Below are 23,626 nucleotides of genomic sequence, written 5' to 3' on the forward strand. Positions count from 1 at the left end.
TCACAATTTTGTGATTTCAATCTTAAATGGGCTGTGGATTTTTTTAGCTGCAGGTTTAATACTATAGTGAACTGGAGCTAGTATATGGGATCCACTCTAATTAAACCACAGAGACTTTTTGGACGAACGGTGCTCTATAGCACAGAGGAATAGAATATATTCACTGGACACTAACACACAACACTTGTTAGCTGGATATTGGTTTTCAGCTCTTCAGACCATTTGTTGACAGCAAGAAAAATATAGAATAGCACCAGTCTTGTCCTTTAAAGGGACGTAAAGGGCAGCATTAAATGGATTTCTTGACAAATGACACAGAGAGTCACTGGATAGAGTCGCCATTGCTCTCTGCTTTGTGCATTAAAGAACAACAGCCAAAAAACTGGAGCAAACAGTGGTCTGCCACTTTTCAGCAGTGGTGAAGAAAAGTATGAGAAGAAACAAAATTTAATGTGCTCAATCTGATTGAATTTGAATCTGAATTTTACTTTCAACGGTGCAGTTAATAAGAAAAGACATGAAAACGTTTAACTTATAAATCTCTCAACATTTAAATGTTAGACAGCGAGATATTTCACCAGAAGTCAGTGGATTTCTTACGTCATTGGGGTTCATCCTCTGGGGACCATGAATGAAAAGATAAATGAAAACTTTAACCAGCTGGCAGCGCTAGAGAGTAAGTTAAAGGATAACCAAATGTATACTGATTCACCCTCTGGGCATCATGAATATCTTTACCAACTTTAAAGGCGATCAGTCAAACAGCTGCTGAAATATCAACCTCATGGTGACACTAAAGGAGAAGTCAGGGGATCAGCAAAGCCATTTGATTTCATTCTCTGAAGACAATGAATGTCTGTACAAAACAGACTAAAATAGCCATAGAGAACCTTTCACTGATACACCTCGCGCTCTCTGGCTCAGACAGAACTACAGTTCTCAGAGATTTACATTTACATTTTACATGATGTCACCTCGTCCTCATCACTACAGATAAATGGATCCACGTCTTCCGGACAAGCAGAAAACCTTTCCACAGCTCCATGAAATGAGAGAGTTTATTCTAAAAACGCTTCAACTTCTGTCTGTAGTAACACACACACACACACACACACAGTGTAATTAACTATACAGTAACACATACAGTAACGGGGAGTGTGTGAGACGTATGTGACATATGGCTTTGTAATTTGTTGGCTGACAGTTCGGGGGGGGGGTTGTTATTACTGGATCATCAGATATCATAACAAATTAAAATGAGTTAGTGTTTCTCTCACAGCTCATAGTATTTTTTAATTAAAATGTATGAAGTCAAATCTCTGGAGAGACGACCTTATTTTAGCTAATTGAAATATTCACACAGCCTTTGGCACTGCAGATTCCTGTGCTTGGCTCATGTCCTTTGTAAGACCTCGGCGCTCCTTCAGCAGACAGTTTTGGTGTCTGATGTCTGACTGTTGATGCAGCTGAGGCGCACTGAAGTGGTTGGAGACCTGTGTCTGCTGATGTGGCTTTGAGGGACTAAATCACCCATTTGCCACTGCTTTGTTTTCTTGAACTCAGGGCAACGAGCAAATAACTCCCTGCCATTCCAGGATCATCTGGTCAGTGTTTATTTACTCACACTTAACTTTCTCCTGCTGGCTGACCTGTGTTCCTCCATATGAGCCAAAAGCAGCATTTAATACGAGGACATGACAGTAGGATTAATCAACCTTGGCTACTGTATCAACTCCACCCCGTTGTGAAATAGTGATACAAGGTCAAACATGAAGTCCAGCGTCCTGAAAAAAGATAATGCAAATTAAAGAACTTCTTACATTTGTCTCGAGCATTTCCATTGGAAATGTGAGCGCTGGCAAGTCAAACTGAATTTACATACACATCCACTCCATTTTGGTCTCGACTGTACTGGTTTGGTTTACCAGCCAACAAAAACAAACCTCAGAGGGTGGCAGCACTGTAAACATGTCGGACTAACCCAAGACAGTAAACTGTAAAATAACTGAAGAGCAAGCTGTGCTCCCTCAGTGCCACGAAAAGGCCTACATTTTACAAGTTTATAATCAAGCTCATGACCCAGACATTTATTTTGTACAGAGGAGAGTTCCCAGCACCCTGGTGTAAAAACATTTACTCAAGTGCTCTACTTGTATTTACACATACTTGTTCTTGTACTTACTGAGTATTTCTGTTTTATGCTACATTCTTTACCATTTCAATAGTAAATATTATTATCATATAGGTCTACATTATCATGTAGATTATTCTTTTAACTTTGAACTCTTTCTAACTTTTGATTTGTCAACTACAGTTACTACTTATAATATTACATTTGCTGCTGTAACACTGCATATTTCCCCACTGTGGGATCAATAAAAGATGATCTTATCTTATCTTATCTTATCTCATCTCATCTTATCTCATCTCATCTTATCTTATCTTATTTACTTTGCTTTTTACATACAAAATAAATGTTCAGTTTATAAAGTATTTACAAACTATCTAGCATTGGATAAAACATTAAAAAGTTAGTTCAACTTTGACTTAGCTACAACAGTAAGATGCTACTTACACATGAGTGCATGATTAACAATAATATGATATGTAATATAATATGTAATAATATACCATTGGGGGGAGTTTGTTCTGCAAAATGAGAACTTTTACTGTTTATATACTAAACTGCTGCTAACACTTGTTTACTAAAGTAAGATAAATGAAGGACTTGAAGTTGTGATGGAGTATTTTCATCATGCCATACCTTTATTTTGGTAAAGGGTCTGTATATTTCTTCCACCACCATACATGCAGCTATAACTTTCTGCTATATGCCCTTGCAGTACTACAGTCTGCAAAAGTCTCTATTTTTCTTTAAAAAAAGATAAAAATAAAATAAAATCTATAACTCCTTAAAAAGTGTGGCACTGAAATGATAAAAAAAGTCAACGTTTGTTTTAGTCACACTGTGTCTGCGGCTTCCAGTGATGATGCCTAATCTGTTAATGCATCACTGTAATATTCGCGTTATTGCGCATTTATGATTTAAGACACTTTTCCATATTTACGCTGAGCTGTTGTTTGTATGGTCCTTTCAGCAGCTGTGGAGCAGCTACTGTAACACAGCGCGCTGCTGGCAGCTCCTCCCATCCAGCTATAAGAGCCCAGCTGACCAGGTACTCAGGCCAGTGAAAGCTGACTTAAGAAAACACGGTCAGCGTGTTAAAAACCTCTTTTTCCCCCCGCAGCTGGTTTTACGCAGCCGTTTGTGCCATATTGAGATGTAGGAGAAGTCCCTGAGCTTGTTTTGGGACTAACTCTGAGAGCGGACTTGGAGCCGGGACTGGTGACTTTTAAGATGACTTTTGCCATGCTGCGGCCTGTGGCGACGCACTTAATCTACTCAGACTTCGCTCTGATGTCCGAGGACGACGAAAACCGCAGCGAAAGCGACGGCAGCTCGGAGCAAAGCTACTGCGACTCCAGCGAGAAGCGCCGGAGGATCTCACGCAAACTGGAGGGAGACACCGCGGTGGTGGTGAAGCAGAGGACCGCCGCTAACGCCAGGGAGAGAGGCAGGACCCAGAGCGTCAACACCGCATTCACGGCTCTCCGGACGCTCATACCCACCGAGCCGGTGGACAGAAAGCTCTCCAAGATTGAAACTCTTCGCCTGGCGTCTAGCTACATCTCCCATCTGGCCAACGTGCTTCTCATTGGAGACGGCTGCGTGGACGGACAGCCGTGCCTCGGCGCGGTCCATGTGCAGGGAGAGAGCGGGGCGAAGCAGCCGCGGACCATCTGCACCTTCTGCCTGAGCAACCAGAGGAAAGGGGTAAATGCTGTTTTACATCAAACACGACTCAAAAAGCAGCTAATGTGTTATATGCATCACAGAATGAAGTGAAACAGGCTCATCAGCTCCGAGCCCAGACACGTTTTTTTTATTGATCATGCTTTACAAGAGGCTTGTGTGATGCAGCATCTGCTGATCTTCTAACCTTCATGTACTGATCGCTTTATCTGGAAGCGTGTGCGCGTAAAAGCGCTTTCCACGCACTGCACACGTCTGTACATTCAGACAGTCACACACAGATGGTTGGGTTTTTTTTTTTTGTTTTTTTTTTTACTGGAAGAACTTCAGTGTGGTGCAAAACATGATGTAGCAGCCAACACAGTTTTCAGCTTGCTCTTGCATGAAGAAATTCATGCGACAGTAAAAAGAATGACAGTTTTAAATGGGCTGTTCATTTGCAGTAAATGAAAATGAATCATGTCTTTATTTCCCCGGTGACTCCTGGTGCAGTTAAACACCGTTGGGGCTTCATATGACTGAGACATCTCTTTCTCTGCAGATAAAGGACGGAAAAGACTGTTTAAAAATGCGAGGACTGGGTCCACTGCGAATGAGACGCTGACTGAAGACCAGCGACTGATCAGCAGCCTGAAAATAATCACAAGACTTTCTCAGGGAAGAGTCAAAGCTGGCGTTACACACTCACACACACTCACACACACACACACATGTAGATGTGCACATGCTGGATCAAATGATGGAGGAAAAAAAGAGAGAAAAGACTATTTATACTTGACTGAGAATTTTAAGCATAAGCCTTTCAAAGATGCAGTGCATTTGTTTGAAACTTATGAGTTTTTGTCCTTTTTTCTTTTTTTTGTGTTTGTTTTGTTTTCTTTTTTGTTGTTTTTTTTTGTTTTTTTGCAGAAGTTTTAAATAAAATATATTTTATCAAAATAAGTGTTTTTTTTCTCCTGATTCCTGTCATGTAAAATCAGATTTGTCATATTACTAAAAAGAACCACACCTGTGATAGAAACATACAAAATGAAGTGGCTCTCCTTGTGGTGGTGACGGGGACACTGATGTAAAGCTAAGTACACACAGAGTATATGGATGTTGATGAAAATGTTTATTTCCTCGATGAACAATCTTTTCCGACCTTCTCTGGTTCATGTTGAGTGGCATTTGAGAAAGACTGCTTTTAATACAATAAAAAGCAGCAGATTAAGTTTAAATTTCTTTCTCAGCTCAAAGTTCAGTGAGTGTACAGCTCCTTTTGCAAACAGAGATCCTCCTAATCGCCAAATTAGGTGGATAAAATATATTTTTTTTTTTGTCTTTATGGGAAGATGTCACACCCACATGCACACACACACACACACACACACACACACACACACATTTCCATTGTTTCCAGTAATGTTGCCAAGACGTTGTTTATGAAGCCTGCAGAGCCACAGCAAAGGTTCAGGGTTTCTGGTGTCACTGCACTCTGGTGTATTTTCTTTCTCCAAATCTCACGATTGGTGTTTTTTGAAGTCTGTTATCGATTAGTCACGGCGGCAAATAGTAGCCCGCACTCTGCTGGGAGCCCCCAACACAGCTGTTGGTATGTCAGGGGGATAAATCACTGCTGTTGGCCCAATAGACAGGGAGAGATGGGGTGAGAGGTCAGAGGTCACGGTGGAGCACAGAAGTGAAAGCCTTTTGACTTGTAATGGTAGCAAGGCTCATTCTCTTACTATCACTGTCACCATGACAGATAATTACTGCTCTATTTATTTATTAATTTGTGAATTTTCTTGGAACATGGTCCCTGAAGCACAGAGCTGATTCAGAACACTTGCACTGGAAAATATTTCATAACTGCTGAGAAATCAGGCTGCAAAGCAAAAGCAGCCCAGTCTCTGTAGGCCTCTCTCTGTCTTCTCCAGTCTGAAAAAGTGACCCTGGTGATGGGTCTAACAGGCAAATTGCAGCTCAGACACACAGACAGCTGAGCCTGAGTTCCTGTCTGGCATCGCTTTGAATCAGACCACAAACTTAGTGTTCAAAATGACAGAGGAGGGCTCCCCGATGACACGGGAGGCTGTATGGAAAGAGGATTTTAAGGCAGTAAAAGGTGCATGCTGGGGGTCCGAGCTCCCCACCTCCCCCACCTGCCCTGTCAGCCTAATTGGAATTTGCTGTGCTAAGTTCTCCATGCTCGGGGCCCGGGCCTCACCAAATGGCTCCCAGAGGCTCCCCCCGGCAGGAAGATGTCACGGAGGCACAGGAAGGGAAAACAACGCCCAGCCGACCTCTCCGAGGAACTCTCTGTGCGGCGGGCTTTGGGTCAGTGCCAGTCTTGACATCATCCGGCGCTGGGACCCAGATGTACAGCTCTCTGGTGGTACTCCTCAGAGCGAGCGAACCAAATAGTGAGTTTTCAACAAAATCGGAAGGAGAGTTTTTCTTCCTCCCAAGATGAGAGGTAACAAATTGATGGCAGAGAGCATCAGAAGAGATGGTGGGGGGGCGGGTGAGGGGAGGCAAAGGCAGCAAATAAGGTCAGTGTGGATCTGTTTAACATGTCTGACAGGCGAGGATCCACCTGGGGACCACTGCAAAGGTTTACTGCTTCACTTAGGTGAGTTTTTCCTCTTCCGTGGACACTCGCATCTCTTAATCCCAGCAGAGGTTTTGAGCAGGAAGAATTTCAGCGGAGAAGAAATGAAGCTAGATGCAGTTCCACCTCCTCCTGCCAGTTTTGTGACCTGAGACGAAAAAAGACCTTGATAATCTGTGTGCTCTGTTGTTTTGTGAAAGATAAAAAAAAAAGAGGAGAACAACAGCAGCAAAACACTTGTTACTTCTCTTTATTTTCTCTTTCTGCTATATTTCATTGTCATCTCTATGATGTGTGAAGCCTGAATTCATTCTTGTAACTTTATATAAACAAACAAAGTTAAGTGGCACCGAGGCAAAGCGAGATGATTATTTGCTTCCGTCCTTCCTTCTCTCTTGCTCTATAAAAATCACTGGGTTAAAAATGAAGGTCAATATACAACCCACGCAGTACTGACTTAACTTTACCCAGTACAAATGTTTATTTTAAGGATTATTTCTTTTTTTATACTGTTGGGTTATTTACTGAACCTCAAGCTCAAGTTTTACCATAACACTTTATTGTTAGATGTACCAAACAATATGGTGATATGTCGACATGGCAAAGGATACGCATATTATTAATGATAATATAGCGGCATGTTTAAAAAGAGCTGGAGCACATTATAACAGTTTGCAACACCACCATATTTTAGCTTGGTTAAATAACCCAATGGTAATATTGAGGAAAAATAGCACTAACATTCAGTTAAAACCAGTGTTGCCAGATTGGACTGACAAAAATTAGTTCAGTTTTCATTTTCAAAGTCTTTAAGATTGATCTTAATGTTCAATATGACATTTTCACGCATATATATAGATGTAAGCTTTTATCACAGAACAACAGAAAATGATACAGAGTAATAACTGGAATATATAAAAGGTTTCAGTTTTGGTTGTAATGAACTGAAATGACATTTGGTTTTGACGTCATTAGTTGTCGGTCACTGCATGTCGAGCTGAACTCTGTACCCTGTCTCAAGCAGAAAACATAATGAGAGGAGGGGCAGATTTATGGGAATATTGCCTAACTTTTTCTTGGTGGAAATGGTACAAAAAACAACCTGCCTGAATGGAGAGACGCCCAATTGTTCAGAAAACCACAGAAACTGGCAACACTGGTTAAAACAAATCCTTGTCTGAGGTGGTTTTCTATCCATGGGCACTGGGTAAAGTCAATACAATACTGTATTAGTGCTATATCGACCCAAACTGTGTCTATTTTGAAGCCGTTCATTTTAGTGGGTGGGATTAAATGCTGCATATAAACCAGATAAAATAGAAGCAACAGATTTTAGGATGATTTTTAGAAGTTATGTGTACAGGATTTAGATGCACTGCAGAAATTAAGTTCAACTGCACAATAAAAATCATTTCAAACAATATTGAGTGTGCAATATTGTGTGTCATCTTTATGTTGCCCATTGTGCAGCTCGGTGTTTTATTGTACATTCCTGGCTACAGTCTCATGTTTTGTGTCTACCCTTGGAAAGAGTCACTTATGCATAAATGTAACTGATGTAATGTGACACCTCAGCGAGCTGATGTTGACTGACTAACAGTTGTGGGCTCTAAACAAGCAGAAGAGGAAACAGACACTTTAAGGAAGAAAGATTAATGAACCATGTTGAGCCAGGTCTCTTTCTGTTTTCTGTTTAATCTCTTGTGAGATTAAACAGAAAATCAATGCTCAGAACGACTGTTCAAACATGTTCCTGTCCTTGCCTCACCAAAAAAAAAAAAAAAAAAAAAAACTAAAACAGATGATCCAGAAACAGGAAGGATGTAAAACGTTTTTTCAACATCATCTGGGAGCGCAGTCCTGATTCCCAAAGGGGTGCTTATCTTCAGGATTTTGTAGTCTTGCCAGGGAGCTCTTGTTAGAAACAAACCTGCACATGATAATATTTTAATAGCTCTTGCTCTCACAGAGTCTGTTTCAGCATGTTTCAAACACTCTCTGGCTGGGGAGATGGCCTCTCGCTCCACCTGCATGTCAAAGATATTAATGATTCTGAGTCACTTTTGTGGCTTGAGACTCAGATACCTCGCTTCCGATGTAACTGAACATGACCGCTTTTCCGAAAAGAGGAGGAGGCGGAGGAGGAAGTCTGTCTGCCTGACCGTCAGCCGAGCTTCTGTGGGGGGGAAGAAAAGCCCGTCTGAGGAGCTGATTGTGTCTCCTCAAACATACAAGAACAATTGTTTTCATGTGCCAGAGACTTTGGCAAGGCCTTCAGACAGAGGGAGGATGATGGAGGGCTGTGCAGTGAATAGGAGGGGTGGGTGGGGGGAGCTGGTGAGAGGAAATCCCAGAGAAGAAATTAGGGAACAATACACATCGTCGTAACATGGCCCTGTTCTGCTGCAGGCTTGGACAATCAACCCCTAGTCCACAGCAGCCTGCCAAAGAGGCAGAGGTGAGAATCCAGCAATACGGACTTAAAGGGGTTTTTGCTTCCTTAAGTAAACAATTGAACAGGCAGCATGATGCAGCTCTGCAGCCCCAACTCCTTCACAAAGGCAGGAATTGTGTCAGGCATGTACAGTGATATTCAACAGTCCAAAACAAGATCAATCTGTAGAAATCCCTACTGGCCGACACTGAGTCGATATAAAACGGCTCGTCCCCTCCAACGTGTGTGACCTGCATATGTTTATCATAAAGGATGTTTGAGACATGTGAGCTTCTTTAAACGAAGAAATGGTGTCAACTTGACAAGTCACTGAATCAGTCCAATATTATCAGTCAGCAGTGGTGGAGGAAGCATTCTGATCCTTTACTGAAGTAAAAGTAGCACTACTGCAACATAAAAATATTCCATACAAGCTAAAGTCCTGCACTGAAAAGTCACTCAAGTAAAACAACATTGTTAAGCCTCAAGCATGGAAAGTAAAAGTGGTCATAATGCAGAAACATGATGCCCTGATGTAGTTGTTTTGTTTGTTTGTTTGTTTGTTTTTGGATTGGGTTTTTTTGTGGTTTGATCTATAAAAATGTGTCATATTTTTTAACTTATGTGAAGTAAAAGCACAATGTTTCCCTCTGAATCTTCTGGTGGAAAAAAGTAGCATGAAATTGAAATATTCAGGAAAAATGCCCCAAATTTGCACTTAAGTCTAGTAAAACAGCAAATGTTACCTTCCACTACAGGCAGTTCAGCCAGTTTCTGCTGCTAATGTGTTGGATGGTTTATTTCATTTTTATGTTTAGGCGTTAATGTTTTGAGAGTTTCTTTTACTTTGGTCATTCATCCTGAAAGAGGTAATTAAGAAAAAACAGCAACAAAGAATTTTTTACAGATCCAGGATAGAATTAGTCCTGACTCACTAACTTATTGTTGCAGGAGCTGAAACGTACATAACAGGAATCAGTTGGACAACACTGTCAATGCAGCAAGTAAAATCACTAGTGAGCAGCAGCCGTCTATGTTAGAGATCGATTGCACAGTTTTCCAACAGCAGGCGCAACAGGTTGAAGTTTTTATTTGTGCAAATGCTCTTAATTCTAATGTAGCATAAACATTCCTCCACTTTAGCTTATGCCTGTTCCCATTGTTGCAGTTGTGGCCATATTGGGTGTTAAACACCAACAGTTTTAATGTCTTCATTTGTTCCATTGTGTTTTTATTGTGTTTATGTTTTTTGTCTTAATGCTTCCCTATTGCAAAAACAATTTCCTCTTGCGGGACAATAAAGATCACAAATGAACTGAAATGAAATGAGAAGGATTCGATCAGATTCAGAAACATAGGTGCTGTTGTGGTTCATCAAAGAGCTATATATCTGTCAAACCCCAGTAAACATGCACAGTCTTCATGGGAAAGTGTCGGTGTGCAGGGCCTGTGGGAGAGCCAGCGGAACCATTGGGACGTTTGATTTCAGCGAACAGAGCAAACAGTCAGAGGATTTCCTCAATCAGAGGCTGAAGAGTGTGCAGCGAACAACCTCGCTGACAGAAACATGGAGACCTGCACTAGCAGCTGGGCGTGCTAACAACCTCTGGGATTTACTGTGGCGTGCAACACCCTTTAGCTACAACACGGAGAGCCAGAATCAAACACATACATGCACACGTCACGTATGCACTCGCTCACACTTACACCCACAATTAAACCTTCAGAGAATCACAACTTTGATGAGCTTCAGCAGTTTTTGTCACAGACGTTTTTTACCTTTTTTTTTTTTGCTTATAACACATAGTTTGTACAAATGTCAAACTCCCAGGTGCTTCATTAAGCAACGCTGGAGTATCAGCACTCCCGTGTTGACCAACAACAGAGAGACATTTCAAGAATGTGAAGTATCATGTTTTTGGATTTGCTATTTATTTTTCATGCTGAGATTACTGCCTGTCAGAAATCTAAAACCCCACACAGCTGCAGTTACTGGTGTCCAAAATAGGACACGGCCAAAAAAAAAAAAGAAAAATCCTCATTTCCACTGATGTTCTGTTGTAACATCAGTAAATTTCTAAGTTGAGCTTGCTGTGCCAGCTGCTGCTGAATGAGGCATTGTTTAATGCAGATGGTGGAATCCAAAGACCTCACTCTTCCCTTTTCCATAAAGTGAGTCTGCTATTAATAACCATATATCGACCTCCTTTGTCAACAAGAGCGACACATACAAATAATATGCTTGATGGGAGACAATGGGGAGTTCCCTGACATGAAAACAACAGGATGAGCCAGCCTCATAACTCAGTGTGTGTGTGTGCGTGTGTGTGTGTGTGAGCCTCTCACTGATGAATTAAGTAAAATCCATCTTGAATCCAAACATCCTCCCCTCTGGACAGTGATTCATATTTCTATGTAAATGAGGTGTAACAGGTTAAATGTTTTATCTATTCCATTCGCAATAAACCCATTTAAATGAAATACAGTATAAACAGCCTCTGGGTTCCCATGTCAGTCAAGCACTTTAAATTATCCTGTACTTTATTTTATCCTTATTCTCACTCATTACACTCTTTTTTAAAAATCACATTTATCATGAATACATGTATCGTCCTCATATTTATAAGTTATATTGCTGTGTTGTGCTATTGTTTAAAGACATAGACTGGTTGACAGTGGCTTCTTTCATACATTTGAGTTCAGGAAATTACACTGCACCACTAAAGCATATGGTCAGATCACAAACAGTCCACAAATTCCAGTTTTAAAAAAAACCTTCAAAGGTTCTGCAGACGATCGTTACTGCCACTAGATGTCACACTAGACCACCAGCATCTCAGACCAAAACAAATCATCAGCCACACCTCAGGCCTCTGTTTGGCCACGACCCCTCCTCCCCTCTTCACATTCTCAGTCAACAAGGTGATATAAAGTCCAGCAAAAGCAGCCACTGCTCGGTTCTGTTGCCTATCTATAAAAGTCACTGCACGCCACTGAGTTAGCCAGCTACAACACATTCACACTATCAGTAATAGCAATTTAGCTGCCTACTGTACTGCCACTAATGGAAACAGACATATGGTGATCAAGTTACTCACACATTGGGGAAAAGCTAGTTCTGAGTCAATCTGGAGCCTTTTAGCCACTTGTGGAGTTCTTCTCTTGGTAAAGCCTGACCAGTATTGGATTTGACAGGGAAAGAAATTCAGCCTTGGACTTGTCCACTGGGACCGGCTGCATAAATGACAGAGCCGGTAAAAACTTCATGGATGTCATCATGGGCGACTGGCCAACTGGGATTTGAGCTGGTACTCCCTGTGGCCAGTCCACCTGTCCCCTGGTCTTAGCTCTTTCTTCAGTGGAGGGAATTCTGGTAGGTCACTTTCGCACTGCACTGTGCCATCTCGCGTGTGGGCAGTCCCTGTGTGTTTATAAACATGAGGAGGGCAACATGAGGGACTCACAGGCATGAACGTGCACACGTACATGCACTAACATGTACATGCTGCTAGACCGGATACCAAAACACAGAGAAACTCAGATTACAACACACCATGTCTCTGCTCAGGACGCCGTTACTCCACTATGTCTTTGCATAGAAAATAGTTGCTTGCTCCTATATTATTGTATAAAATCTTGTTTACAGAACCTTTAATGCAGAACAAGTAGCTTGACAGGGTTTTGCTAGGGACGCCTTTGACTCACCATCTTTCCAGCAGAGACACAGAGTCCGACAGCAGCTGGCCGCCAGCTCTACATCCTCCTGTCCAAGCTACACCGGTGGTGGTCAGTCAGTCTCCGCTGTGTCTTGCCTGTGATGTCACACACTATGACAGTATCTATTTCACCTCTAACTGCACACATGTTGTCAGAGCTGTGCCTTGTTAAACCACCAGTATGATGTCGCGTATCACTTACGTACCCTGGAGTACACCTCCTGCAGCTCTGCAGCAAGGTGAGAAGTCAAACCACTGGAGGACAACAAAAATGACATACTTTGTGGCTGACGAGAGACAAATTTTAAAAATAACCCCTCTTCTCTTCCTATTTCACTTGACCTGTGCACAAGCATGAACTCCGGTGTTGCTGATTGGATGAAACTGTGAACCACTTTGTTTTTCATTTACAGAGCCAGGGCTGTGCAGGAACACAAGATTTTTTTTTTTTTTTTTTTTTTTTTTTACCCCACAGCACACAGAACAGACAGCTAGTGCACCGTAAGGAAACATGCACTGCATTTGACAAAAAATGTAGGAGAGTAGAATATTCTGAAGTAAGAATTAAGTGACCCAAAGCTCAAACGTTTTTGTTGTTCTGTTAAAAACAATGTGATCATGAGCTATAAGAGTAATAACACACTAAAGATGCACTGTCTTAAAGCCCCACTTGGTGGCATAGTCTCTGAGACAATGAATTCCTCCATGTAATATCTCAGTGCTTCAAATGTGCCCCCAAACAGGAAACTAGCTCCATTTCGAGAGAAGTGAATGTGAAGATGTCACACAAGGTATTCTTCATTAAGGTGAGTTAAAACTGACTATTTACATAATAATTTCAATTCAAGGTCAAATTATTACATGAATATTTCACAGGTGATGACGTCCACTTGACAAAGCAGTTCTATATATCAGTGTTGTGAAATAAATCCTTCCTATACTGCTCAGTTCATGTTCAAATTTGTTTTGAGTGGTGTTGATTCATGATCATTTTACAGGATGTATGTGTTGTTGAACTGTTGTACAAGAGAGGAGGAGATGGTAGATGAAATAACAGGAACCCCTGTCAATATAAACAGCCTTCACATGATCATACAGTTAAATTAAAACCTCTCTAAAAACTAAAGTGAACCTTATAACCTTCACACATTTATAGCAGGACTGTTGTATTAGACTGGATTCAGCTTTAGCCAGGTTTTCCTAATAAACTTGAATCTGTGTAACTCTCTGAATACTGTGGTGTGCTCATCTCAGCTGCTGCTGGTGCATTACATAGCCCAGAGTCAGGCGGGGATTCAAGCAGACTGCAGTGACAGTGTTTCACTGAGCTGTCCAGCTGATGACATGGACAACATGGACTTCCTCTCAGTGACATGGTACAAGGTCAGTCGCCCATCTCAGGCTCTCAGCTACGATGAAGCCAGAGACATAGTTTGTTTATTCTTGTGTGCCGCTCATTTTCTTTTAATTTGATAAGGAGATCTGAAGTTTTTTGGTTTTCTTTGTACAGCTCAACAACAAGGGAAAAGTTGGCATTATCAGGAGAAGTAAAGGTGACAACGTAACTCAGTCTTACCGCTCCATTCCTACGGCTGAGTTTGGAGAGAAATACAGTTTGTTGCTTCCCAGTGTGAAACCTGAAGATTCAGGAACCTATGATTGTGCCATTAGTGCAAACATAGGGCAGCAAAATCAGAATTTCCAAGTTGATCTAACGGTTCATGGTAAGCTTTGAATTTAATTTCCACCATCGTTAGAGCATCTGACCTGAGCTACAGTTAGCAGCTGTCTCAGTAGAGTGTGTGGACAGATTTTCTTAACTGTCTTCTTTAAACTCTGGTTTTCTAATGGGTAACAAAATGTTTCTGGCAGTGAAGCAGGTTATATTCTTTCATATTTGACAGTTAAAGTTTCAAAAAACCCAGTCACAATCAAATAAAGACGTACTGTACAAAACTATAAACAAACTTGCCATTGCCATTTGTCATTTAACCATTCGCCAGATATGCCACAATATTCCAATATGATAAGAACAGATGACTAATGCTCAATGATAAGTGTGTTGGAGATTGGGAACCTTATCAATATAAACTGTATTTATCCATATAGTTTCACACCCTAAGCAACATTATGTTTTAAAGTCATCTGACAAGGGTCCCAAACTAGTCTATTTTAGCCTCATTTCAGCTTCTGCAAGAAGTCTCTGAAGGTGCAGAACCACATCACAAAGCAGGAAACCCTCTTTAAGATTATCCATCTCCTCAAACACAGACAATATTTTTGTTTCCACTGTGACATACACACTGTGTGTATGTATGGAAAAGTGTCCCAACATTAATTCAAAATAATTGTCTTCCAATGAACAATGTTGCCTTGTTGAGGTAAAAATAACATAACATTTGAACATAACTTATTTAATCATGAATTCAATTCAATTCAATTCAATTCAGTTTTATTTGTATAGCGCCAAATCATAATATACATTATCTCAAGGCACTTTACAGGGTAAGGTCAAGACCTTACTTTGTTACAGAATAAACCCAACAGTTCCCACAAAGAGCAAGCGCATGGCGACAGGGGGGAGGAAAAACTCCCTTTTAACAGGAAGAAACCTCCAACAGAACCGGGCTCAGGGTGGGCGGCCGTCTGCCTCGACCGGTTGGGTTTAGGAGAAGATAGAAAGAGGGGGAGGGGGAGGAGAGAGGAGAGAAGAGAGAGAGAGAGAGAGAGACCAGGAACAGCTGTGTCGGTAATGGTGTTATCAATAATAATGACAGGTAACAGTGGTTAATAGTAAAGATGAGTAGTGGTGGATCTGGGTCCTGCCGCTCCCGGGGCAGAGATACCTGCAGAATGAGGACAGAGAGAGGGAGAGAGAGGAGAAGCACAAACTACGGGAGGGAAAAAATACAAAGTTAATGGCATGAAGTTATCGAGAGAGAGAGGGGGAGAGAGACAGAAATAGAGAGAGAGCGCCCAGTGAATCATGGGAATCCCCCAGCAGTCTAGCTCTATAGCAGCATAACTAAGGGATGGGTCAGGACATACCCGAGCCAGCCCTAACTATAAGCTTTACTAAACAAGACAGTTTTAAGCCTGATCTTAAAGGTAGAGAGGGTGTCTGCCTGAATGAAATTCAAACAACACTTATTGCTGTAATATATTCATACCAGTTTGGAGTGAAGTATCTCGTTCATTCACTGATTTTTTTCTATTTTTGTCTTCTATTTTGTTCAAATACAGAATGTGTGACCCAGGCTGCGCCGACAACAGCGATTCAGGAAGTGACCCCTTTGTCAAACACGACTCAGTCCATCCTAGCCTGCCACAAACAAGGCGAGGAGCTGCCAGTCATGTGGAGCGTTATCGTTTATGTGGCAGTGAGCTTCGTGAAAATCATTTTATCTGTCATCAGCATTTGGGTAAACAAACTCTATTTATTTGCATGCACTACACTGGATTTGTTACAGGTTATGACACAAACATGTTCGAGTGAATTTATTTATAGACCGCATATAAAAACAAGCGATGCAGTGCTTTAAAACCATATAAAAGAATCTTAAAATCAATTCTGTAACCAGTGATGGCAGGCCAGCAGAGGGGAGGGGCATTCCTGCTGCATGTTTATGAATTTAGGGCAAAACGACCATAACTGGCTGACAGAGAGAGTTAAACAAAGAGAGTTACACTAATCAGGTTGCAAGTAGATGATAGAGAATAATAATCAGTTCTGAGGTCTCCCTGTCGGTATGACAACATAATTTTCCGAATAATTTGGAATTGAATAATAAATAAATTTTCTGACGTAACAATAGGTCACATATTAAGATGATCTGGTTAGATTTAGGAAAATATCACAGTTTGGGCTGAAATGACGACTGTGTTCACAAGGTTAGTATACCATTGTTGTTGTGGTTACAGTAATAAACACCCACTTAGGGGAATGATTGAGATTGCACTTAAATAAAGAGACAAAAATAAAAAATAAAAAAAATGTATAAACTAAGTTGACTGCCATTTAGGAAGAGGAAATAAAAACCAGCGGTGTTCTGTGTTAAAGAACCAGTGTGTGGGATTTAAAGCCATCTAGTGGTCAGCCTTGTTAGCGTCAAAGCGCTCTTGTCCCTTTATCAAGTTAAGTTAAGTCAGATTCATGAACTTCTTACACAGCAGACATTCTGACTTGTCGTAGCAGCAAAAGCAGAGGTGGAGCTCGTAACATTAACAGTGGCTCCGGCCCAGCAATCGGTACAATGCAGTGATTAATGTGATCAGTCCCACCTGTGTTTGACAGGTCAAAATGTCTGATGTGAAAAAAAGTCTACTGAACTTCACTTTCACTTCAGTGGAGAAGCTGGTTTTTCTCCATAAGCTTCTTCCATGAAGCATATGTTATGTAACATGTATAACAGTCCAAAAGGTAAAGATATGTTTTAGGCATTTTCTCCTAGAAAAAAGATTGAAATCAGAATCAGAATCAGAATCAGAATCAGAATCAGTTTTATTGCCAAGTATGCTTTCACATACAAGGAATTTTTTCTGGTGATTGGTGCAATTGATCAGCAACAGTGGGGCTCTCTAGCCTTGTTGATGAGGCTAATAGCAGATGGGAAGAAGCTATTTTTGTGGCGAGAGGTTTTGGTCCTGAAGGACCGCAGCCTCCTGCCAGAGGGGAGTGTCTCAAAGAGTTTGTGTCCAGGGTGGGAGGAGTCAGCTACAATCTTCCCTGCACGCCTCAGAGTCCTTGAGGCGTACAGGTCCTGGAGGGACGGAAGATTGCAGCCAATCACCTTCTCAGCAGAGTGGATGATACGCTGCAGTCTGTTATTGTCCCTCTCCGTGGCAGCAGCGTACCAGATGGTGATGGAGGAGGTGAGGATGGACTCAATGATGGAGGTGTAGAAGTTCACCATCATAGTCCTTGGCAGGTTGAACTTCTTCAATTGCCTCAGGAAATACATCCTCTGCTGAGCTTTTTTGATGAGGGAGCTGATGTTTAGCTCCCATTTGAGATCCTGTGTGATGGTGGTTCCCAAGAAGCGAAAATGCTCCACGGTAGCCACGGGGGAGTCACACAGGGTGATGGGGGTGGGTGGGGCTGGGCTCTTCCTGAAGTCCACTATCATTTCCACTGTCTTCAGAGCGTTTAGCTCTAGGTTGTTCTGCCTGCACCAGGTCACCAGACGCTCAGTCTCCCACCTGTAGGCAGACTCATCGCCATCAGAGATGAGTCCAATGAGAGTGGTGTCGTCTGCAAACTTCAGGAGCTTGACAGACTGATGGCTGGAGGTGCAGGTGTTGGTGTACAGGGAGAAGAGCAGAGGAGAAAGAACGCAGCCTTGTGGGGATCCAGTGCTGATGGTCTGGGAGTCAGACACGTGCTTTCCTAGCTTCACGTGCTGCCTCCTGTCAGACAGGAAGTCGGTGATCCACCTGCAGGTGGAGTCAGGCACGCTCAGCTGGGAGAGCTTGTCCTGCAGCAGAGCCGGGATGATGGTGTTGAAGGCAGAGCTGAAGTCCACAAACAGGATCCTGGCATAGGTCCCTGAGGAGTCCAGGTGCTGGAGGATGAAGTGGAGAGCCATGTTGACGGCGTCGTCTACAGACCTGTTGGCTCTGTAGGCGAACTGCAGGGGGTCCAGGAGTGGGTCAGTGATGGATTTGAGATGGGACAGGACAAGACGCTCAAATGATTAATCTAGTAGTAGTAGTAGTTACTGATTGTTTTTTAGCTCTAGTTTTGCCAAAGGAAACTGTGAACTGTGAGTGATCAACAGGGTTTTTCAGGCTCATAATGATCAAAACTGCTCTCTCTCATTTTTGGTGCTGAAGGCAAACCCAAACAGGGTGATAATCTGGTATCTGCACAATTTTCTATAAGTTAAAATGTCAAAGTTTAAATAAATTACTAAGATTACATCTCATATTTTGGCAAATTAGTTCATTTTTAAGCAAATAAGGCAGAGTAATTTTCAGAGTCTTTTGTTTTCTGTCATCTGATTTTCAGCTCTTTTCCACTTCATGTCCTTTTAAAGCTCACTAGTCAAAAATAGTTGGTAATAGTTCTGCTTCTTAAGCTGTCAGGTGCTCAGATCCTCCCAAAACGGCTGAAAAAATGTTGATGGTGCTCACACAAATCTGTGCTTGCACACTCTCAAAGGCTGACTCACAGATTGAGTTTATTTTGTGTCCATTCAGTCCTTTTGTCATCGATATACATCCATAGAGAGAGGTCAGAAAGGTCTAAAAAAGGAAATTCACTGTGATATCATAATCACAAATCAAAAAATTACAATTTTGACACTGGCCAGAACAGACAGTTTGAGCATCAGTCTTTTCAGGAAGTGACCCAAAAACAACCTACGTTTAAAAGACAAAAACAACTTTTTTCTTTTGAAAGCATAACTACAATCATTCGCAAACCCTAACAAAGCCCTTTTTTTAAAACCAAACCATGATCTTCCACTAAACCTAACCAAGATATTTTTATGTGTAACTCTAACCAAACCTTAGCCATTGTGTTTTATACACAGTCAAAAGGAACTGACAAGCAAAGTATTTTGTCATTTAACTTGGAGGGATTAGTGTGTCCCTCTGAGTGGCCACTTTATTAGGTACTGTGATATCTAATGCAGTCCAATACATCGTGGCTATACATTCCACCTTTATGTGATATGATATTTATGATCTATTTTGATAAACATTGTCAGAGTTGTATTAATTCAACTACATGCTTATTATGGAGGTTTTAGCTTGCAGTGTAAAAGGAAAGAACGTGTGGTCACATACATGTATATCCTTTACATGAGTAATCCTGTCTTGTGTGGGACTTTATCTCTGACGGTGGATGGCTGTTGTTTAGTCATGAAGTACCATTTCCCCTAACAGCAGCCTGTCTGTAACCATAAGGGTTTTTCTTTCATCTACACAAAGTGGGTGGGCTTTTTCCACATGCACAACCACATGCAGAATTTATTTATTCTGTCTTGTTTTGTCTCTTTCTGTGATCATTCAGGTTATTGACTGTATCAGGTCTTCAAAACAACAGCAACGTAGGTGGTGAAGCTCACTGTCCGACCCGTTGGAGACTACAGAGAGATCATGTAAATACACAGACAAGTCCTATAAATCAGCACTTGTAAGAGATTCTATTTTCGCATTTTTTATTTATTTTATTTTACTTATTTTCATGAAGATTCTCAATTTGGAACAATTGGAACAGACACGAGAGGATGTAAACCCTATATAGAGAAACAAACCACAATCATGCACAAATGCTTTTGTATATGGAGTCTCTTACCAAGAGAGTTTAAATTACAAACAACAAAGAAAACTACTTAATTAATGAAATACATTGAAAGTATTCCATTGTTTTTTACTGTGCTACTGGAAAATGTAAAAATGTAATGTAAAATGTAAAATGTAAAATGTAAAATAATAAATTCACTTTAAGCTTGCCTGTGAAAACTCAAAGGTTTCCTTTAGCTTGTGGTTTCCACCCACCGCACTGTTACACTTGTATTTCCTGTCCTAGATCAAGAGGACAATAAGAATGACACCATTCTGGAACAGTGACATGCATCAATAAACAACATTTCAATTAATTTCTATCAAACAGATTTTGTGGCTAAGTTATCACTGAAACATTACCACCATCATTGTCAGTTTTACAGTTTTTGTTTGATCGCTGAAACTTTCTTGTGACTCTAGTTCCAGTTTAAGAGGGGAATTGAGAGTGCAGCTTGGCACACTGGGTTCTATGTTTGTGCTCTCTCCCGTCTGTATTGACCTTCACTGTTGGGGATGTGAAGAAATCTAGCAGTTTCTATCCTGCAGACACCTGGTAAAAGCTATCACACCACTGAATTCTCCTCCTGGTTTACAAAGTCAGACTAAAGCCGGAAACACATTACATGGTTCACTGCTTTTTGTAAATATTGATTAGAGATCATCAGGAGGCCAGGTGCCTCACTGAGAGCAGCTCAGCAGGTATTCTGTGGAAAACCATGTGCACAGATCTCCACCTACTGGCAAATCCCCAGCAACACAGTCAGACAAGATTTTTTAAAAACCAACTAAACCATCAAGATTAATTTTAGTGCATGTTACAAAATAGAATTTAAATCTGTGGGATTTGATCTTGTGAAATGATGGAGTTGGAATGTGTCACAGGAATAAATATAAAAGTTTTAAATGTTTAAAAACGTTATTTAAATTAATTAAATGTGCATTTAAATTATGCATTACTAACTTTACAAAAGCATAGTAGAATAAACATTAGAAAATGTGTCAGTATATATTTTTTTAAAAATCACTAATAAATAAATAAATAAATAGATGTACATATATATATATATATATATATATATTTATATATTAAAAAAGCTCATATACATATACATGTTACATAACATATGCTTCATGGAAGAAGCTTATGGAGAAAAACCAGCTTCTCCACTGAAGTGAAAGTGAAGTTCAGTAGACTTTTTTTCACATCAGACATTTTGACCTGTCAAACACAGGTGTGACTGATCACATTAATCACTGCATTGTACCGATTGCTGGGCCGGAGCCGAAGTTCATGAATCTGACTCGCCAAAATATGCAGTTGCATCAGATTTAGGGGGTGAAACATTTTTAACATCTACCGTGGGGCACAGGGTGTTGAAACTGTTCCTGTGGCTTTATGTAATTTACGTGATTGAGGTATTGAGAACAGAGAATAAGTGAGTGTAAAATCCATTGTATATTTACAATGGTATAAAAAAAAAGTTTGGGCAAATTGCATATTTTATTGATTTTTTTTTTTAAGTGAAAAGAATTAAATCCCTTGCAGAAGAAAGGGGATATGTGCCCCTCAATATTTAGAATGTGCCTTTGTCCCCCGCAGTAAAAACCACTAACATTACTCATAGCTGCAACAACGCCTCCAACAGGGGTGGGGTTTTTTTTCCTTCAGCACTGGGTCTTTTTATACTCCCAAAATATGACTATGACTTATAACCTCATATAACCATTGAATCTTTTGCATCTTTTGTGGCTTACGTAATTATGCCCACATACAAACACACATGTTGAACTATATTTATGGGAACCTGTCACTGATACAATACATTCCTTAGCCCCTTACTTTAATCTCAACAATCACAACTGAATGTCAATCCTTAACCTATTCTAACCCTAAACCTGAAACCAAGTCTTAACCTTCAAACAGCATTTTGGTCCCCACAAAACTGTCTGACCGCACAAGTATAATGGAATCCCAGTTTGAACCCCCACAAATATAATAAAGCAAGGTGACACAGACACAAATACACACACACACACACACACACACACACACACACACACACACACAGTGTTGTGATCTCAGTCAGCGGCAGCACCTACTTAACCCTCTTCCTGCAGAGACATTTCAAGTTGCCTTCTTGCACACTCTGCATATTTAAGCTCTACCCACAGATTTTCAGTGGTGTTCATGTCAGGGGACTGTGAGGGACGTTCCAAAAGTTTCATTTTATATTTCTTGAAGCAGTTCATGATGGATTTTGAGCTATACTTTGGATCATTGTCCTGTTGTAGAAGCCAGCCTCCTTTCAGTTTCGGTTCCTTGACTGACTGCGGGCCTTTTATGTCCAGAGTTTGCTGTTATTTAGTAGTATCTGTGTAATGTAATGCCACATGACCCCAAAGCAGAATATTTCCTCCAACCCCGTGCTTAACAACTGGTTAAAGGGGTGTTACTATGAGTAGGTCTGTTGAGCTGGTAGAGCCTCAGACTTCTGATTATGTAACACTTGATTTACCACAAATACCCTGTTTGCTGCAGTTGTATTTACCTGCTTTCACTTGAAAAATCACCACAGTGCATAATTTGCCCAGGGTGGCCAAACTTTTGCATATAACTGTAGCCCCTTTCTAGACCAGTTGTCACAAACAGCTTCACAATAAAATACTAAGAAGACAAAAAAATGTTAAATAGTAAATGTGTCCACAGAAAGGGAGAAAGTTTAGGAGCCACGACTTTAAAGTTACGGTCTTGTTTGGTTTTGAGCCATGAGCAATGGCTTGACCTTAGAGATGAGCTGGTGATATAATATGGCTGCAGTAGATCTCTAATGAAGTCAGTGCCTGGTCAAAACTGGCCATGAAATTCCTGAGTGACAAATCATAGATGAACCGAAGGAAGTAAGGCTTTCCTACACCTTACGGACAAGTCTGGTAGGGGCACACATATAGACTTGTTTTATCAGCATTTAACTGTGGAAACTTATCAGCAAACCATTTTTTAATAACATTGCGGCAGTAATTTTTTTGAGTGTTAAAAGAAGATGTATAGCTGAATATCATCTGCATAGAAGCGATAAGAGACCAGAGAAATGTGTATTGTATTCTGAGCAAATGTGACAGCATCTGGCACAAGGCTGCCACATGTAAGATCCAGATAACAGCACACTGCATAGTTTGTGATTTCTTACAGAACCCGCAGATTGTGTCTAGAATGGCTACCCCCTCCTCTTCGGTTTTCTTCTGCTGACTGGGCCTATAAACTGAAAAAAAAACAAAGAAATTGGCAGGTGTTGACCAGTTTGCCAAACCTGAAAAGGTGTTTGCTCAGTTCTCATATTGTAGACTCACACTGTAATGAACTGCTGTAAAAATTACATCATGAGTTTACACTAAGCTTGTTGTTTTTCCAATAATAGAGGATATTGCTGTAATAAGAATGAGTTCTGGGGACACTCAGCTGCAGACTGGAACCCTGGACCACATCCACTGTTTACTAAGGTAAATTTCAAATGTACAGATACAGTTTGGGACCTTAACCAGATTACCAGCGTGCAGTCGACTAAGGTATGTGGCTCATTAATAACATCTGATTTAAGTGTCATTTTAGTATCTTGGCTTTTGAAGCTTGTTAACTAACTAACTGTCTTTGTGAGGGTAATGTTGACAATATTTTAGTGACTTCAAGGGATTTTGGCCACTTTATATAATGCTAGCTAAATGAAAAATGATGCCTAAGCTTTCAGTTTTAATCATCACTGTCACTGTTGCTGCCCTTTAGG

The 23,626-nt window shown here is 40.8% G+C and overlaps 2 protein-coding genes across 2 annotated transcripts; both read left to right on the forward strand.

The window, feature by feature from the left end:
- Window positions 1–3,187: 3,187 nt before the first annotated feature.
- tcf15 (transcription factor 15) lies at window positions 3,188–4,753 on the forward strand. The gene is made up of 2 exons (XM_071475010.1): window positions 3,188–3,835; window positions 4,356–4,753. Exons 1-2 carry the CDS (start codon window positions 3,359–3,361, stop codon window positions 4,416–4,418), a joined length of 540 nt encoding a protein of 179 aa, XP_071331111.1. The 5' UTR covers window positions 3,188–3,358; the 3' UTR covers window positions 4,419–4,753.
- An 8,454-nt stretch (window positions 4,754–13,207) lies between these two features.
- LOC139621003 (uncharacterized) lies at window positions 13,208–20,014 on the forward strand. The gene is made up of 5 exons (XM_071477142.1): window positions 13,208–13,363; window positions 13,812–13,940; window positions 14,068–14,281; window positions 15,801–15,979; window positions 19,573–20,014. Exons 1-5 carry the CDS (start codon window positions 13,337–13,339, stop codon window positions 19,618–19,620), a joined length of 597 nt encoding a protein of 198 aa, XP_071333243.1. The 5' UTR covers window positions 13,208–13,336; the 3' UTR covers window positions 19,621–20,014.
- Window positions 20,015–23,626: the final 3,612 nt, after the last annotated feature.

This window comes from Trachinotus anak, unplaced genomic scaffold (assembly GCF_046630095.1).
Source record: "Trachinotus anak isolate AG129_WGS33_773 ecotype Australia unplaced genomic scaffold, CSIRO_AGI_Tana_v1 ptg000004l, whole genome shotgun sequence".
NCBI classification, from domain to species: Eukaryota; Metazoa; Chordata; class Actinopteri; order Carangiformes; family Carangidae; genus Trachinotus; species Trachinotus anak.